We start from the raw sequence: 19,376 nt of genomic DNA on the forward strand, positions 1-19,376 counted from the left end.
CATCTGTCATACTGGTATTTTGTACTTCACTACATTGAAAAAAAGAATAACAGCAACAGAGATCTTGTCCCCATGACTGTTTTTTGTAAGGAATTGGCAGTACAAATTGTAAGCATTCAATGCCGTTAAGGGCTTGCCTTGCAAGAGGCTGATGTAAAGCCTGATGACCATTACTGTTTTTTTTCCCACACAAATAATTTTAGAAGGGACAATACAATAGTTAACAGTATTTATTTATTTGTACTATTGTTCATTTGAATTATTTATATGTATGGCTTATAGAAAAAGAAGAGAGGAAGATAAATATTGTCACTAGAAAAGAATACAACATTTCATTAGGTTGCATCTCTTGGCAGCAGCTAAAAATCGCATTAAAAGTTTGTTGAAGCACAGGTGCGGGGATTCATGCTTCCTACATCTGTCTCTTCACTGCCATGAGGGAGAAACTGTTCGTCAGTCTGTTGATGCGGGTTTTTATGACGCGAGAGGCTGGAGAAGAGTGGGCGGGGTCAACCCAGATCTTTGTGGCTTGTCAAAGGAGACGGCGAGAGTAAGAGTGGAAGTGGTTGGTGATCCACTGGGCTGCATTCATAACCCACTGCAATTGTTTTTTTTTCTCAGTGCAGTGCAGCTTGCCTACCATATACTGTACATCCCCCTGTATACAAATAATGGTGTCCCCTTGAACATAGATAACATGCTTTTATGTCTGCGGTACCCACTTGGCTGTACGACTGTGCTAAAATCAACTGCAGCATCTGTCCTCGTGCATTTGTTTGTCCATGCATAATACAATACATCCATGTTTTGAAGTAGAGCATAAACTTGAAACTCTTTGTGCCGCTACTCAGGCACGCTCTGTTCTAAAAATAAATGAGTGGAAGAACAGAAGAACCATTCCTAGAACAGTTTGGAATGACTGTGAATATACAGTCACAGTATGCTCTCGTTTCCTTAAATGTGGAGGAGGTATCAGGGTGTTGTTGTTATATATGTGATAAAATCGTAAGGCAGCCTAAAAAGTCATTTTGCTTTCGAATGGTAGACCGTATAGCAGAATAAATCAGCCTCTGTAAAGATTTCATCCTCAGCCGCAATAAAGTGGAAGCCTTGTTTTGTATCTTTTCCATCCACGGGAGAAATGCAAATGAGGCAAGCGGTGCAGGTTCGCAACAATGCCCACTGCGACGCCTCAGAATTCCGCCCTGAGTGAAAATCTGTGCTCAAGACTGTCACCCGCTTGGAAATGTTTCTGCCACACACAGCGAGCATCATCGCGACTCCTCACTCTAAATTAAGGGCGAGCAGTCAAATTGTGAGGAGAAGCCATTTGTGGCAAAGAAAGATGAGTCAGCGTGGGATGAAACCCATTCGACATCATTCACTCACAATCTAAATGTGTTTTACACCTCCAGAGTTAGCCGGGGCCCCATCTCCCATTAGCATGAAAAAGCAATTTATTACAATGCGGGAATTCCGTCACTCGTGAGCAAAAGGGATTAGAGGCAGCTTGTAATCGCTGTGTTTATCACTACTTAACAGTTGATGGCTGGTGAATATGTTGGAGCTGACTAATGATTTTTGGAGATCCATTATCCGGTGTCAAGCACAAATGGATGGTGTGAATAGAATCACATCTTCTTTGAGCAAGTGTGACTCAGACTTGGCGTTCTTTAGAAGACGACAACGCAATTTGGTTCCTTCCTGGCTGATGGCTTGTCACTCTTTGCCTTGGGCTGTGGCTAGCCTTGCTTGACTACAATAGGCTCAGTAGACAGGAAAGACTGGCCTAGCCAATGGCCTCTTTTCTCCTCCATGTGGACGTTACAATAACCACCTTATTGTACTAACAGCAGCATGTTGATCCAGGCGCGGCTGGCCCTAAAGCACATTTATTAACCACTGATGGTGAAGTCCCTGACCAGACCGCCTGAAACCAAAGTGACATTATTTGTTCTCATTGGAAGAATTTATTCATTGTTGAAAATCTGACCAAGGGATCTAAACCCTTAAAGGCAAGAGGGTGATGGGATGTCAGGCGTATAAAGGCATGAATAAATCTAAAAGCACTCCGGGGATTCAAAGCCTTGCTTTCTCCGTAGTGCCAGTTCACATATTTAACTTGGCAGGAAAGAAATTATTTTGTCCATCTTATTTCCATCTTATTTCAGCTCTGAGTTAGATCTGTTCACCCTTGATTGACCTCATACCTTATCGTCTTGCTGCTACCAGGTGCCACGAAGGAATTCATTGCACTGGACTGGTGTCCCTCAGGGCTCTTTCCCAGGGGACATTGCTCTTCCCATTTTTACATTCAGTTGCTCATCCAAATGAGGTCAAATCACAACATGTAGAGTAAGTATGTTGTGTGTAGTGGCAATCCCTGTTCTCTTGCCTGAGAAATTGAGTCTGAAGATGGTCTAAGATCCTGGATCGAGTCTGTGATCTGTTCGAGGTTTCTTCCTTGGAGAGTTTTCCTGTTGTTTGGCCCTTGTTCATATGTGTTTCGGTTGCCGTTTTACGTGTGTGGAGATTTGTTTGAGACCTACTCCAAATATAAAGTTCCTTGAGATGTAACCTCTACATACATGTAGTTAAACTGACTTGCCTCCCCTGAAAAACCAGGTTGATCACCTCTCCTCCAGGTAGTGAGAAGGTGAATATAAACCAAATCTCATAAGACAATGATTGATAGAAGTCTGTTACGACTGCGCTTGGGTGCCTCTGCTTTTTCTTCCTTTTTTCCAAATACTCTTTTTTTCCCCCAAAAATTCTTTTCGTCAAGTTATGATAGGTCACATCGTTGATTGAAAAAAAATAGTAGCATTTGAATGTAAGTACATTCAACTTGTCAAGCTCAATCTTGGTATGACTATGCTTCTCTTTCCTCCAGGCATGGATCACTCACTCAAAATGTTCTTGCAATAAGAGTATTTTCTGACAGCAAACATAAATATTGTGGTGGACATATTTATAATGTTCTTAAGAAGGCACAGTCAGAACCAGCATAGCAAGGGCTTTGGTCTGCAAGGTGCTTGACCACCACAAAGGTGTTTATTTCAATTCTTAACGTGCACACACTGGCCACTTCGAATGAGACTTGGGAATACAAGGTGTTAGTTTTGAATGCCATGCATATTGCAGTGCTTTGTCGTCTACTTTGCAGGCCCAAGTGAATGACAATTGTTTTGTATGCTTTTTTTTTTTTAAATGCCGGAACAGTTTTGTTGTGCAGCAGGCGAGTTTGATATACTCACTCTTTTATTTGTATTTTGATGGATATTTATTGGGAATGTCAGATGGAATGAGGACTGAGAGAAGACAGAGAAAAGAGGACAGAGGAAAAAAAAAACAATAACCACATCGTAGTATATGGCAACAATAACATTATGGTGATCCTCGGTTCGCGGGGTTTGAAAGCTACCAAGTAAGAATCTGTGATATTGTCAACATAGTATATTTGGTAAATTGTATGAATTTGGCCTATGATAGGGATTTGTACTCAACCAAACCGAACGCAATAACATTTGCTGATGACACATTGTTTCTACACCCGTGTGAAAATGTCTTCCATCAGCTTGACCTTATTTGCTGCTGGCAACTTACCATTCCCACTCTCCCTTTTTCTCTAGTGGAGAAGTACGGTCTTGGGAAGAGACCACTGGAATTACAACTTAAAACTGCTCCACTGAAATAAACAATTTCAAAAATTAATCAAGGGCCACACTGAGAAAGGACGAGACAGGGCAGCCCAGGAGCCAGGCAGTGTTTTGTTTTGTCACTGCATTCACAGTCAATTGAGTCTACGATTCTAAAGCTTGACTCACCTCATACTGGATGTACTTTCTGCTACCAGGTGTCATGAAGAGATTTCTGGTGTCCCTCTGGGTTCTTTCCAGGAGCCATTATTTTTTTTCACTTTTTTATTTTTATTTTGCCAAAGCTAAATTGCTTCTCTCTGCATTTTTATCTCACATGGCTACATGCAGAGGCATTTGCGCATGAACGTCATATGCTGCACATTGCCAAGCTCAATCTAGGGAAGATAGCATTTCTCTTCCCTCCGGGGACAGATCGCCCTCTCGCCGACCTTGCTGTCGCCACAGACGACACCTCTGTTCTACCCTCTTGAGTCAGGCAACAACCAGCTGTCCTTGTCCATCCACGTTACTTCTGCACGTCCTCTTTCTGATTGCTTTCTATCTGCCTCGTTCTAAAAAGAAAGCAGAACGCTTCAGAAATTGTGTCGGAGCACAGACAGATCAGTCGATCAGTAATGTGGGGGAGCGGGGGGGGGGGGGCAGCTCTGGCTTCTATGTCCCATTATAAAATGTTTAGACATAATGTAAATATGCTCCCCAGGTTGTGTAGGTATAACGTTTGAGCAATGTCATTATGTTATTTAGGGCAATGCCGTGACATCATTGCTGCATCATTGCTTGTTTTCTGGCAATGATGTCAGCTTCCTGGAAAAGATCTGAAATTCGGGCACCAATGAGTATTCCTCTCGCAACTGTCAGCAGAAAAGTGTCTCAAAAGAGCTGCAAATGTCGTTCTTTGGGTTTAAATATCATCCAACTGATTTATAAAAAAAAAAAAAAAAAAGTGTCACAATAAATGTGTGTGCATTTGTTTTGCAATCATATAGACTGCAACTCTTAGCTGGTCCACAAATGTTGACAGCCACTAGCTGGGCCTTCGAAACTGGCATAATTAATCTATTGAGGCTTTTAAAACAAGATGGTATGTGTGCCTGATTCTTGAAACAGAAACAACAACAAAAAAAGTCTTGTCAGTGTAAGCATAGCTTATGCTTACACGTCCTCTGTGGAGCGCATGAACAATTCATGCACACGGAGCCACTGCCGGATGAGAAATGCCTAACTTATGCTGGCGGTGCATCCTGAAGTGACATTGAATAGACGATCTGAAAATTTGCCACCCAGCCCTATGTGCATCATACAAAGGGAACATCGTTGTCACCCTTGGGTGAAGAAAAAAAAATGACGCCCTCTCTTTTTCCTCTCTCTGCTGTTCTGCGGTCACAGTGTCACATCTGTGTGGGCTCGGGGCACTGTTCACACAAGAATGATTTAACAGAAACTGGGCAGTTGTGGCTGGTGGAAGTTGGGGTATTGGAATGTTGCGCTCCATCTTGGTCCTATTTATTTACCCTGCTCATTTAAAATATTCATACTTGCATTTTGAAATATTTTAATTTTAATATGAACATTTGTATAGATTTTTTTGACTGAAGAAAATAAGATACGAAGACATCCCAAACCAGAATTTAAGACAAAACAAACAAACAAATGGATGAACTACTGTACTACACATAGAGCGAAATAAACAGCATTGATCTCAGTCGACTGACCGGGTCTAGACACCAATAAATTAAAGACTCCCTGTGCCCAGCGTGCCGGCGCTCTGTCATCCAGCCTACTTATTTATTCATTCAGTGGCGGCCTGCAGGGAGCCCACAAGAAAGACTGAGACCCCCCACCCCTGCCCCAACCGCTCATCCCACCATCGATAACCCGGCCAGCATCCATCTTCCTAAGGCCCCCCCAAAGGTCAGCGGCGGAATAACTTAAGAGAGTTTTTTTTTTTTTTTGGGCCGTCACATTGGAGAGTGTATTCTCATGTTTACCGACAGCGTGTCCCCCGTTGGCTTTGTGACACTTGCTCACAAACACACACATACACACGCACACACACATACACGTTCTCGCACGCACAGACACAGAGCGCTGAGCTCGGGTGACTTGTAATTCTGCTATGTGGTGAAAGCCATGTTCACAGTCGATAATCGGGACCCGTGGGTGCTTGTTGGAACACCAATCTGCAGGCTTCTTCCGCAGACAACGTCTCGAGAATACCATCGGGTTACAAGGTGACATCCACCTCTTTATTTGGATTTTCCAGTAAAAGTGCGTGGGGGGGGGGTCTTGTTTCCATGCCAATGTTGAGCAGAAAAGTGCCGTAACGTATTAAACGGTGAACTTTTTTTCTGTAATAACGTTTCAGACGATTAGTCTTATCACTGAAAGTTTATCCTCACTTCAATTCATGTATTAATGGCATCTTTTGGCCCTGCCTACCCCCCAAAGCAGATACCTCAGCTTTTTCAGAGAGAGCCAAACAACAACATCAATAAATGGCACATTCATTATTTAGTGACAATATGGCCGAGGTTTTTTTTTTTTTTCTCTAAATGTGCATTTTGTAAATCAAAGACGTCCGCATAAATTGGCAGATGAACCCGATGTGGTTCCCTGCCCACTTAATTAGCTTTGCAAATTATTTATTATGCATCACTATTTTTATCCGTGTGTCAGTGGAAAGACAGCGATGTGCAAATGAGCAATTATTTCTGCCGTGCGCGCCAAATAAGTCATTGCGACGACGGCACTGGCATCTGTCAATGTCAATGATAATCCTCCCCGTGCATTGTCCTTTTAATCTCTTATGGAATATATTCCGCAGTGGCGGCCTCCCCGCCCGCTCATTGTCAGATGTGACCCAGAGGAGGAAAACATCAAAAATCTATTTTACGGCTGCTACAAAATGCGCAGCAGAGGTCATGGCCGACATGGTTTCCTTTTTATTTTTTTTTGCCCCCTTCTCATCTTTATGTATTCTTCATCTTATATATTTTTTATTTTTGTGTTGATGTTTTTGAATTTGTCAGTAATATTTTTTTTTAGATATTCCATATTTGCATGGATTTTAATTCAATATTTATCATCGCAGATGTGTTTGTTTTGTTCGTTTTTGGTTTTGGATAGTCATGTATTTTTCTAGATTATTTTCAAGTATCGTTTTAGTTTGTATTTTGTAATATATTTAAAATGTGTCTTATGCTTGCAAATTTTTTTGATTGATTGTATTTTTGGTCCTAATAGTTGCATGTTTTCCGTCTTTATATTCTCATATTTTTCCTCTAATATTTGCATACATTTAATCTGGTTTAGCGTTTGCCTCATTTTTGCATATTTTCAAGATTCGCATATTTCATAAACTATCTGCATATCTTGCTTAGTCTTATTTAGTGCATATTTATCATTTAACATTTGTATTTTTGTACAATAGTTTCAGAACTTACTTGAGTATTTTCTTTTCAAACATTTTTGTGTTCCCTCTCGGATTTTCATCTATTTGTTTGGCTTTCATCTACACACTATTGGCATATTTTGAAGCTATTTCGATATTTTTGATCGAATGAATTGGATTTTTCATTATCCACTGAAAAAAATGTGTTGCATGTACTGAATTTTCACGACTAAAAGGCGCACTTAAAGTCTTAAATCAGGGGTGTCAAACTCATTTTTGTCGTGGGCCACATTTTAGTTCCCGTTTCCCTTGGAGGGCCGTTATGACTGAAACCATATAAAAAACTCCAAAATAATGGTTTATTCAATTATTGTTTAAGTTACTGTAATGAGGGGTTTGGTCAACCCAGCCGCTGGGGAGCAGTGCCCTCCCCTGGGGGTGCACTGTTCCCCAGTGCCGGTCCCAAGCCCGGAGAAATGGGGAGGGTTGCGTCAGGAATGGCATCCGGCGTAAAACTTTTGCCAAGACGACCATGCGAGTTGGTAGGACGGTTTACAGGGGCGGATGGAAATTACTGACCCGCTGTGGCGACCCCTGAATAGGGACATGCCGAAAGGAGAAGAAGAAGAATGAAGGGTTTGGTCACAAGAAAATACATACAATATGCCTCTAATTTATGAAATAGGAGAATTTTGGTAAAAATTCAGGTAGAGATTTTAGCAAGCGTCATGGAAGTTGACATGTTTGATTTGCTTTCGTCGGCCACATAAAATGATATGGCGGGCCAGATCTGGCCCCCGGGCCTTGAGTTTGACACCTGTGTCTTAAATTGGAACCAAAATGGGCGCCTAATAATGCAAGGTGCCTTGTTGATGCACCGAGTTCCAAAATCTGTGACTGCTGTTGCGGGACTTTGATGACAGCTCCGCTTGGCTTACTGGTTGTGCCGACACGTCGCTTATGTAGAGGAAAGGCGGATATAACTGAGGACAGCATTTATATAACAGTTCAAGAGCTGTTATATACACCGCAGTAGGTGTATATAATCTATAGCAGGGGTGCCCATTACGTCGATCGCGATCACTGCACCCTAATCATCCTATCAGTCTAATTTTCACAAAAAGTATTTAAAAAAAGAAAATAAAATAAATCGGGTAAATCTTTAACCTACGGTGGCACGTGATCTGCGTCACCGGAAGTTGTTAGCGCTCCGCAATCTGCAATTGCAGCTTGTGATCAGGTCTGTTGCGCTATATCTTTTATTGTTGTCATTATTCTCATTCAGAGTTTGTTTTGTGTACAATTCACCGAGGGCACGGGCAAAGAATAGGAATCCAGAGGGCCGACGGAAGCAATCGAAAATGGTACGTGTGAGCGACGATAGTTAACAGGCTGCAAAAGTGCTTCGCATGCCTCCGTGTCAGGCTGTTGCTCATCATGGCGTGCGTGTGTATGTGGGTGCGCGTGGGCTGTAACAGGTCGATCGCAGGAGGTTGGTTGATCGAAAAGTCGATCTTTGGTCCAAAAAGTGTGGGCACCCCTGAGCTTTTGTACAGTATATGCATTGTGCAAAACAACATCGCGAAAATGGCACTGATGAAGAGAAACGCTTATGACGCAGTTTAAACTGCAAGCTATCAGTTAAGTGGAGGACCATGTGAATCGAGCAGCCGCGAGAGAATTCAAAACCCAGCGAATCAATGGTGCTCGTGCTTGATGGCGAACTTGTCCAACTGTTCATTTTGGATAAAGATTGGGACTTGGATGGATTTGAGGATGAGAAGTGATCAAAATATAACATGAAAAATACTTTACCAAAGGACCACTCAGTTTTGCCCCCATTGCCTTTGTAAAAAAACAAAAAAAACAAAAACATATGCTAGCGTGCATGGATGCTGCCGCATTTTTTTAAGCTAGCGTACATGTTACCATGCCTGCGTCCACGAATACAATGCGTCTTGTGTGTTTGTGTTAAAAACAGAAGTAGCACCTGTAACTGACACGACGCCTTTTAATGCCGTGCGCCGTGGGTTTTGTGAACATTTTGATTTATTGCAAACACTTAATGAAATAAAATTGAGTAATTTCAACACACCACATTTTTTTTGGGGGGGGTGCTTTTCAAATTAACTTAGCATGCCCGCGCGACCCCGCGACCCACGCGAGGAGAAGCGGATTAGAAAATGGATAGATGGATGGATCGCTTCACTTTAGTTTGGTTTAGTATTAGTTTCAATCGTATTTATTTATTTATTTGTTTGTTTGTTTGGTCATGTGATTCCCAGCCTTTACCGATTGTACGGTTAGATAAAAATGTCAGGAAGGACATCTGGCTTAAAAACTGTGCCAACCAAATCATGTGAGCCCACTCGCTATGGCAACCCCTGACAAGGAGAAGCCAAAAGAAAATCCCTTCAATGATCATCAAGTATTTGCACTTTTTCTCATTTAATATACTCGTAAATTTTCGTCTATTATTTGCATAGTTTTGTCGACTGCATGTCATTTTTTTTTTCGAGTATTTGTGCAAGTCATTATGTCTACATGGACAATTCTCAATGTCAACGACGGTAATCCTCCTCATGTTTTGTCCTTCTAATCTCGAATAGAATACAAATGCGGCGTCCGCTCCACTTTCTCAATGTTAACCAAGTGCGCGCGATAGTGGATGTGGAGGTTTGTCCGCCTTTATGTTGTCTCGCGCGCCCCCTCCTCTTCCTCCTCCTCGGGGAGGATAATCCGTACTGTGAAATTGAAGTGCGGTACAGGGATGTAAGTTATTTTCCTCACCTGCGACACTTTCAAAGAGGCGACCGCTCGGTGCGGCTGACCTCCTTCAAGCAATCTCGACATCCACATGATGAGAGAGCTTCATGTGGGTTATTTGTGTCTTAAAATATCTGCTGCTGTATCGTAGCGATGGTACACTGGCTCATATTTTGGAGAATAGAAGCCAGGACAGTGTAGCGTTAGCATAGGTGGTAACTTTTTCAGACACACAAAGGCCCAAACGTGTGATTTTGATCATTTCACACGGGGACGCGAACATGTAGTCTGTGCAGCCATTGCCACGCGGACACACATCACCCCCCGCGCCTTCTCGGGGGCCTTCATGCACATGTGCCTTACAGGCAAACCCGGAACCCCCCACACCCTCACCCCCAGCTCCAAGCCCCGTCTCCTATTTTTCTTCATTTTGAAGTCAAGTACAATCTGACCTACTGTTCTTTAAAGGGGAGATGTGTGCCGTCACATCGATTTCACCTTGACTCAATATGGCCACAAGAACATTGTTTTGATCCTGCGGTCGGAAACAAAAAAGGGCCTTGAACATTTTTTTTTTTTTTTTTTTTTTTGACACAGTGAAGGAAAAGTAGCATGGTGAAGGAAGAACTATGGAGATAAAAAACAGAAATGGTGATCAAGCCACACTGGTGGTCATCTCCAACTGCAGAGGCAGACAAAGCATTCACACTCCGTACTTGTTAGCAGTACAGATGCATGCATCAAAAAAGATTGGCCAAATGTTCATTCCTTCTGTAAGGTACATACAGTACAAAAACTCCAAATGAATTTGTTCTGTAAATGATAGTGTCCTTCTCTCGGACAAAGACAGCCGTACAACGGCCTTCAGTAGAAAAAGACACTCCAGCAAAGCGCAATCAGGATGAAGAGGCCAAGTCAGAGAACCTGTGAATTACGTGTGAGTCACAATGTGTCCAACCTCGTATTGACAATTAAAATGATTCTTTTACAGTATTTCTAAAAACTATCACAGTAAGAAACCATATATATATATATACAGTCAAACCGTCCATAATCCGTTCCAGAAGGCTGTTCGAAAACCGAATTGTTCGAAAACCGAATCCACGCTCTTTAAAAAAAAAAAAAAAATGTTTATTGAACACGTCTGCTCACAATGGAAAGCGACATGAGGAAGCGTCACTTCCTCGTCTACCCGAGGAAGCGTCATTTCCTCGTGTAAGGAAGGCGAGAGGAGTCAAGTGGTGCATTCAAGTGCGCTCAGTTTGTTTGAGAACCGAAATTTGTTCGTCATCCGAGGCATAAAAAAACTCGAAATTTTTGGTCGAAAACCGAATTGGTCGAGAACCGAGACATTCGAAAACCGAGGTTTGACTTTATATACACACACACACACACACACACACACACACACACACACACACACACACACACACACACACACACACAGGTTGTGTTCACCGTATACCCATTTTGATTATTTGGCCTGACTAAAAATAATTGCTTTGGACACAAAATAGTTTTGCTCTCTATTTTAACTTAACATTGTTATTATGGAATAAAAACATGTCAGCTGCTACCTATCGTTGGCCAAACGTCAACTCTTTCACATCAACCCATTTGGAAAAAAAAAAACAAAACCTAATGAGTGCCATCATATTGAGAGGATTTGTTGAGAGGATTGTGACTGATCTTTCTATCGTAATATGTAAATCGAAACTACCAAACAAAAGTGTGGTTTTTTTTTCTCTCCACTTTTTAATCATCAGCAGTAGAATATCGGTTGGTTTCACCGAAAGCGCTTCTTTTGGATCCTAAAAATATTGAAAATGAGGTTTTTCTTCAAATCTCTATTTTATGCACAAAAGTATCTTTTATGCTAATTACTTTTGCTTTTTGTACACCAATTCATCGTAGTAGTAGTAGTAGTATTTGGTAGTGTGTGTGTGCATTCCTTCTGTCATGTGTGTGTGTGCATGTACATCTCTTCTACTTAGAAATGTAAATGATCTTATCGTTTCTCTCATTTATTCTTTGTAGTAGATTTAAAATGACAAACACTATCAACCACAAGCTGCTTGTAGCGGTCACCACAGGTCACCACGTTCACAAGCGCCAAACATATATATGAGAGAGACAGAGAAGAAAGTATGTACTTGCGTGCAAATTCAGATTTCTCTGTGGTGAACCGAAGCCGCTGTGTATTTGACTTGAATACAAATGAATGAGGAGGACATTTTTGAGCTCCAAAACTGGACTTTTATTTGGATAGTTTGGGTAAGAGAGAGATAATTAGTTGAGCAGAACAAAATGCTTTTTCCACACAGCTCAAGTCCAAAATGTTTTCACTATTAAAGCTCAGCTTTAATAATCAGTGCCTTGCATGTCACACCCCCTCACCCACGCTTTTTTTTTTTTTTTTTTTTTGGTACAAATTCAACAGTTGTGCTGACGAGACGACGATTCTTCAAACATTTTTTTTTTTAACTTTCAAATTATCTTGTCATAAGAAATCTCTCCGCTTTTACACATAGACTGTCACCCTGATTTTTTTTCCCTCCATCTTGTAAATAAATTTGGGGAGCACCATTTTTTTTTTCTTACTTTTTTTTTTCTTACTTCGTCGTCATTAAAAGATAAAAACATGCACAAAAAAACAAAGGTTCATTTTTGATGTCCAAATGAATCATTTACAGTTTTTGGAACTTTTTGCACTTGTTCATATCCTACACCCAAAGAAAAGATAAAAAGAAAACAAAACATTATGTACACACATCTTTTTACAGTGAAGTAAAAGTTCAAAATATCAGATGATGACTAAGGCAAATGAAGTTGATCAGTGAACATTGATCAAAACAGTTTTTTTTTGTTGTTGTTTTTGTCTAACACTGTACTACATCACTCCAGACAAAATAAGAAAAGAAAATAATCTGCTACAAAAGTGTGATTCATAACTCCCTTAGCTGCGACTAAGCTGCATAAACTGTCATATTTTAGACAAGTCTCGCAAACTCTACAGTGCTGCTCTTCATTGTTCTTTCCATCCGGGCTGAAAGATGATCCTTCATTAAATAAGCCTTCACAAACAAATGGAAAGAAAGAAAGAAAGAAAAAGAACAAACGGGGTGATCGAAGCGTACCAGAGTGTCACATACTTAGCTTTGAATTCACTCCAAAAAAAAAAAAAACAAAAGTCAGTACCATTAAAGCCTTGAACATAAAACTAATCATTTCCATCCAAAAAGAAATGTACAAAAAGGCACATTATATCCCAGTGCTTCTGTACTGTGAAGTTCAAGTGTAACTGAGCGCAGTCAATACCCAACAACAGTCTTGAATGGTGGGCGCGTCCACCGGCCCACAAGCATTATGTACGCGGAGACTACAACAATAAGCCGGGTTGGTTGGTTGGTTGGGTTTTTTTTTTTTTTTTTTTTTTTTTGGAAAAAAAAAATCTGCATCCTTTTTTCCTTTCTTTTCTCTCACAGTCCAGTTGCAACATTTCCAAGTCCATCCACAAGGAATCTTTCCTTCATTTTGTCGTCGTGGTCTTCTTTTGTGTCCTCCCTCGTTTCTTAGTCATCGCTCCCGCCGTACATGTCCGCCAGTTTTCGGAAGCGAGGGCCCCAGTCGTTCAGGTAATCGTAATCCTGATCGCCCCCGCTGCTGGATGAGTTGAGTGAGCTCAGGGAGCCGGCGGTGGAACCGCTGCCCTCGTAGTCAAACACCAGCAGAGAGTCGTAGGGGGGAGCGGTGGGATCGTTGTCTGCTGCCTTCAGGCCCTGCAAGAGAGGGAAACCAACGGTGCAGTTAAGACCAATCCGGATAAGGGTTGCTAAATGATGGAAATTTTGCATGGGAATGATCAGAAATCAATGGGAATAAACCAGCAATTTCCCAATAATGCTGGTTGGCGGCTCTTTACTCTTTCAATGGCAGCCATAAAAGTAGAGAGAACCTTTTGAGTGCCAGCCAATAAAGAGCATGCTGACTCCTGTTTTCGAGGCTACCGGATTGTTGCGCTACCACGGTACGCACGCACACACACACACAAAGTTTCAACCCCCCCCCCCAATTGATTTATTTATTTTATTATTTATATATCTACCTCATTTATTTATTTATTTTATTATCTATCTGTCTACCTACCTATTTTTGTATTTATTTATTTGGGTTTTTTTTTGTGGGGGTGAACAGTAGAATAGGGTTGATTTCATCCAAATCAACTATTGTGGACTTAAAAAAAAAAAAAAGCAGAAAAGAAATTGTCGGTAAAAATATCTATCAGTGACTTTTATGCTCATATTTTATTTATATATTTATTAATTATTTTTTGGGGGGTGATACCTCAAACATCTGACCAGTCCTTTACCTCTAACAGCAACAACGAAAATGTACTTTATTGGCAAAATTATGTATTTGCGAATATAACAGCAGTGTAAGAAATTTACATTTGCCAAACTACACAGTATTTGCGCATTATTAGGTAGTAGTATTTAGTAGTGTGTGTGTGTGTGTGTGTGTGTGTGTGTGTGTGTGTGTGTGTGTGTGTTCTAAATGTAAATAATTTCCGTCATCTTTCCTTTCGACATTGTTTACAGTGGATTTAAGGTGGCGTGAACTTGGATCACTCACAAGTTGCTCGTAACGGTTGAATTTCCAGAGGTCCGCCATGTTCACAAGTGTTAGAGGGGTCAACATAAAGACTCGTATTCGTGGAACAAGATTTTGCACTTCATCCTCTGCTTGTTAGGCGGGAGATCAGGTTGCCGTCAAACTCAAGTCGTCGTAAATATTGAATCAGATGTGTGGTTTGCTTTGTTTTATTGGATGCTTCTGAGGTTGTTGTCTGCATCCTTCGGTCACTGCACAGAGTAGCTGAGTGAGGATGACAACCAAGCAAGCATCAAGAATCAGCGGTTCTTCCTCTGTTGGTTTGGTTTGAGTCACACTTGAGTATTAATGAGTTTATTCTACGTTATTGTTGCGATTCCGGATTATTGTGTGCCAGAGTTCTGTTGCTGTCATTCCCTTCGCATAATAAAGGGTCAAGGTTTAGACCCGTTGAGCCGAGAACTGACAATCAGTGATTCTTCTTTTATTACGGGCCGAGGGAGATCAGATTCTAGTCAGGCTTGAGTAGTCATCGGACTTCATTTTGCTATGGTCGGGATTCTGGATGAATGTGTGCTTGGGTCTGTCTGCTGCCAACTTTGAAGAGTGGTCAAGATGAAGTCTCGTTGAGCCGAGAGCCAAGAATCAGTGGCGTTCCAGTCCTCCCGAGTAGATTTGTAGTTGGCATTTTGGATGATTGTGTGTTTGGGGATTGTGTCGGTTCCTTTCAACTAGTCACACTCGGGTAAATTCCAGTCTTGAGAGACCTGGAAGGTGAACTTTATCCAACAGTGAGCGCAGAGCTTGGCCGCACCCTCTTTGCTCTTCAGAAGATTTGAGAGCGCATGGCAGCGATACCTTGTCATCTTTAATCTCGATAGCAATCTGGGGCTCATGAATAAATACTCGCGAAAAGCACTGAGCACATCTGTGGCTTGGGCAAAAGGGAGAATGCGTTTGTCACGCACGTGCGCCTTTATCTTGTGGCGGGGCTTTGAAAGATGGCCCTCCACATTCCCAGAAATCATTGCGCCGTGAGAGCTCCTCACTATTGATTTTTCAAGACTCCTCCCCTCACCGAGGGTGCTCCAAAGACCTGAAGGATCGGTCACAGAGGCGTTGACGTGCGCTTTGGCCACCGACCACTTCGGATAGTAGCCAACTCCCGAATAATAAATGGATGAAAGAGTCGGACGGAGGGAGACGGAGCAGCCCTCACGTGACTGGGAAGCATCGGCATTGCTTTTTCCAAAAAAGAGACAGATTGATTTAAAGTGTCGAGACAAGAAGCAATTACTTCCCACTTGTTAGCCATTGTCGAGTGTTTGCTGCTGGCCTGATAATCTGGAGGGGAATATTACACCGGGATCGTTCATTACAATTACAAGCGTAATTGCTCCGCTGGTTATAGCCCATCGCTCGGTCTGCAGCCAAAAAACGCCACGGGCAGCTTTATAAGGTTAGACGATCACGCAATGCAATTTGATCCCTGCACGGTCGTCCACTTGTCCTGCTCATTAGGGGGAAGATTCGATTGCGGCCATGCTCGAATAGTCATCTTAGATTCTGCGTTATTGGAAACTTGGCATTAGCAACCCTACACTGATGTCATAAATCACCCTTCGAGGAGTCTTAGCTGCTGGCCAATCTAGAATCAGTGGTTGTCCCTTTGGGTACGAGGTTCGAGTTGAAATTGAGTGGTCATCGGGGTTACGTCAGATTTATGGTTCGGATTCTGGATTACTGGGTCCTTGGGATTGTTACCTGATGCCTTATTCTCTTTGAAAAACGTGTGAGGGAAAGGGCTCATCTCTGGAGAATCGGCGCGACTTTAATCACGCCCACGTCATAGGTTTCATTTCGGATTAACGGATGGAATTGGGAATGATTGGGGACCCGGTTTGTGGTTGGCAGCGACTTCAATGCCGTATTTTTACTTTTAGTGACAATACGAGCTATGGATAGCCAGACACCAGAATGCTCATCTAAAAACATAGTTGGCATCCAAAAGGTAGGCGCATATTCTGTTTATAATGCTGTGAAAGACACGTCTTTTGGAGCCAGTGAAAAATATATGACTGCTCTTTTCATTTGACATTCTCCCTTCAAGCTCGAGTCAATGGCAGCCTCAGGCACTCTCAGTACGTATTTCATTCTCACTTCTCTTCTGACTCATTGACTTTTGTAGGGGGAAAAAAATAATTGTGATATCTAAGTGTGTTAGCATCACGTTCTTCCTTTATACATGTCTGAGTAGACGTGCATGACTCCCAAAACTTTCTTCTTTTGTCTGGGAGAACAATCGGCAGAATATTAATTGATTCTGTTTGAGGTCAATTTTCCCCCGAGTCGGCATAATGTGGAGTTCTATAAACCAAATTGTTTATGATCAGAAAGTTCCATAAAAAATTCAGCCTTTCATTCTTTTCATTATGCACCTTGGGATTGCATATGCTGCTGTAGCAAAACAAAGCCATCTTGTCACGAACTGTGTGTGGTTTTTTTGCTTCTTTACACACCCACACCCAGTATGTAGGCCTACATTATTTTATTCGCTGGTGCTTTTTATGCGGAGCCCGGACTAGGCAGAATACATAATACGTGCGATCACGAGTGTCGTGTGTTAAACTTCACACCCCTCTCGGACCATCATGAGCCAAGTTGTGGTGGCCCTGCCAGAACTTGCACTATCCCAGATTTAAAACAATACTGGAGGAAAGTCATCATGATATATGTCGGCTTTCCCTATGTATGAAATAGTGAATTGTGTGTGAATTTTGTCGTCCCAGTGGCCAAAATTGCCCACAAGTATAGGGGATCAAGGCAGCTGATTAAAAAAATTAGCCACACTCCCAATTCCCCAGCATATAGATAATGTCATTTAAAACAATACAAATAATTATATCTGTCGGCCTACCCGTGAATGAAGTCGAGAAGCATGTAGTCTTAGTGGCCAAAATGCATGCAAATACATCAAGATAATAAGAATAAGAAAACCTTTATTCGTCTCACAATGGAGAAATTCCCCATTTAAAACAATACTTAACAAAATGGGTACTTATATATGTCGGCCATGGATGAAATAATGATGCGGATAGATTCGGTGGCCCAAATGCATGCGAGTATATAGCTCACAATTGTGTCAGTGAAAGGGGGTGATGGAAAGAGCACAGATGATTGATCAATTTTGGTGGATAGAACTCAAAATATGAAATATTTGCAAGCAATTATTGATGTAATCACATTTTTTAATAAAATGTGCAACCGTGGACTTCGGGTGGCCCAATGCAGTCACATGTGGCCCGGGCCAATGTTGGACCTTGATTTAAATCCTTGGTGAGCAGGATTAAAGAACAGAGCAAGCGGGTCATACATTGCCCACCCCTGCGAGGCGATGGCCTCTGGGTGGACGTTTATACAAAAAAATGCTAGCTTTTACAGGTACGGTCTAGCTTTTTTTTTTTTTTATTACCTCATTGATGAAGTCTCCGATGTCTCCGGGGTGTGGGGCGGCTGACCTCATGGGGTACTGTGGCTCGGGGTGGAGCGGTCTCTCATCGAGACGTCTGATCCCCACAGGCTTGATTACATCGGGTTCCAAAGTGTCCGGTTGCTGGAGCTGACTCAGGTCGTAGTCCTACGGAGAAAAGATGGACGTGTGTGATCAGAGCACTGACCATCGAGCTTTGTGCAACTGTTACTGGAAAGCCGTGAAAACATCAGACATGTCATAGGAATGGCGCTGCAGCCACTGGAAGCGCAGACTCTAATCAATGGCCAGACGTGACATGGTGGCTCTGCATAAGCCAAGGCTAATCCTATTAACATTACCAAGGCAACGCTAAGTCATGGCCGGGAGAGGGTGAATCGTCGGATGGTATCAGCGCAGCAGAAGATACGGCGCGCCTAATAAGCATGCGGGATGGACAGTCCCTAATCCGTCTATCTCTAATATCCCCTTTCAATATACAGGTGTCGTTGCTCAGTTCCTACACACGTACGTACTTAGAGCTCTTTGCCCGCAGTGTGATGTATAAATGAAAAGTACACGTACTCTACTCCGCACACATCAGTCTCATCTCCTGTCTAACTGGATTATTCATGTGTACACTCATGCCAGTGAGCCCCGAGGCAGTGTTGGATCAAAACAGTGGTCATCATACAAGAATGTCATCCATCATCTTTGGTTCGTTCCAGGCTGACTCCAGCCACTGTTGTTGTGTGTGTTTTTTTTTTAAGTCATACCACAAAGGGTCACAGGAATTGAAACAAAGGAAGAAGGCCTTAATGGGAAACGAATCATTCGCACACACAGCCACCAGCGCTAATGACCCACATTTAACATTGCATACTTTTTAGAAACTCATTTTTAGAATTTGTCATTCTTCTGAAAAACAGCAAAACCACATTTTATTTGGGGATTTGGATTAAAAAAGAACAATTTGGAGATGCAGAGTGTGCTCTGTTTATGACGGAATTCTGTTCCTCTGGCAGTGATGTAACCTGAATTTGTACAAACTGAAAAGTGATAATATGCGGTAATCAAACACTTGAGATATGCTAAGTGGTAAAGTCATAATTATCGTAAAATACTCGTGAAAAGCCATAAATATCAAACCAACAAGTGAAAACCCGAATGTATTGTGTGAATAACTCAACATTCATCCTCGTGTCGCACGTATCATAAACAGGACAGCCCTGTGTTGCATCCGATTGTTTTATTGCGGGGGCAGCCGCCAAGTATTTCTTTTTACCAACCCCATAAATCTCTGTAAAAAAAATCCTAATAGGAGTTACATATCCACCTAATCAGACAATCAGTATATATATTTGTATGAAAAACACATCTAGTCCCAAAATTAAAAAAAAAAAAAAAAAGAAACTTTTCATTCAGAAACTTCAAAACCTCATTATTCGGGAACACAGTTCCATGTATTGATTCCTAC

At 41.8% G+C, this 19,376-nt stretch overlaps 1 protein-coding gene and 1 long non-coding RNA gene across 2 annotated transcripts in view; one reads left to right on the forward strand and one right to left on the reverse strand.

Annotated features, from left to right (window-relative positions):
* Nucleotides 1-19,376, forward strand: part of LOC109521285 (uncharacterized) — a 167,295-nt gene that overhangs the window by 75,869 nt on the left and 72,050 nt on the right. The gene's annotated exons all lie outside the window — the stretch shown is intronic.
* The window catches only part of cdh2 (cadherin 2, type 1, N-cadherin (neuronal)), a 59,290-nt gene continuing 51,966 nt past the window's right edge, over nucleotides 12,053-19,376 (reverse strand). Inside the window, exons 15-16 of the mRNA XM_019879066.1 lie at nucleotides 17,903-18,067; nucleotides 12,053-13,598 (exon numbers count right to left, since the gene is read on the reverse strand). Coding sequence (XP_019734625.1) covers nucleotides 13,392-13,598; nucleotides 17,903-18,067 — 372 coding nt within the window. The 3' untranslated portion in view covers nucleotides 12,053-13,391. The remainder of the gene's footprint in view (nucleotides 13,599-17,902; nucleotides 18,068-19,376) is intronic.

The sequence above is a fragment of the Hippocampus comes genome, unplaced genomic scaffold, assembly GCF_001891065.2.
Source record: "Hippocampus comes isolate QL1 unplaced genomic scaffold, H_comes_QL1_v1.1 scaffold85, whole genome shotgun sequence".
NCBI lineage: Eukaryota > Metazoa > Chordata > Actinopteri > Syngnathiformes > Syngnathidae > Hippocampus > Hippocampus comes.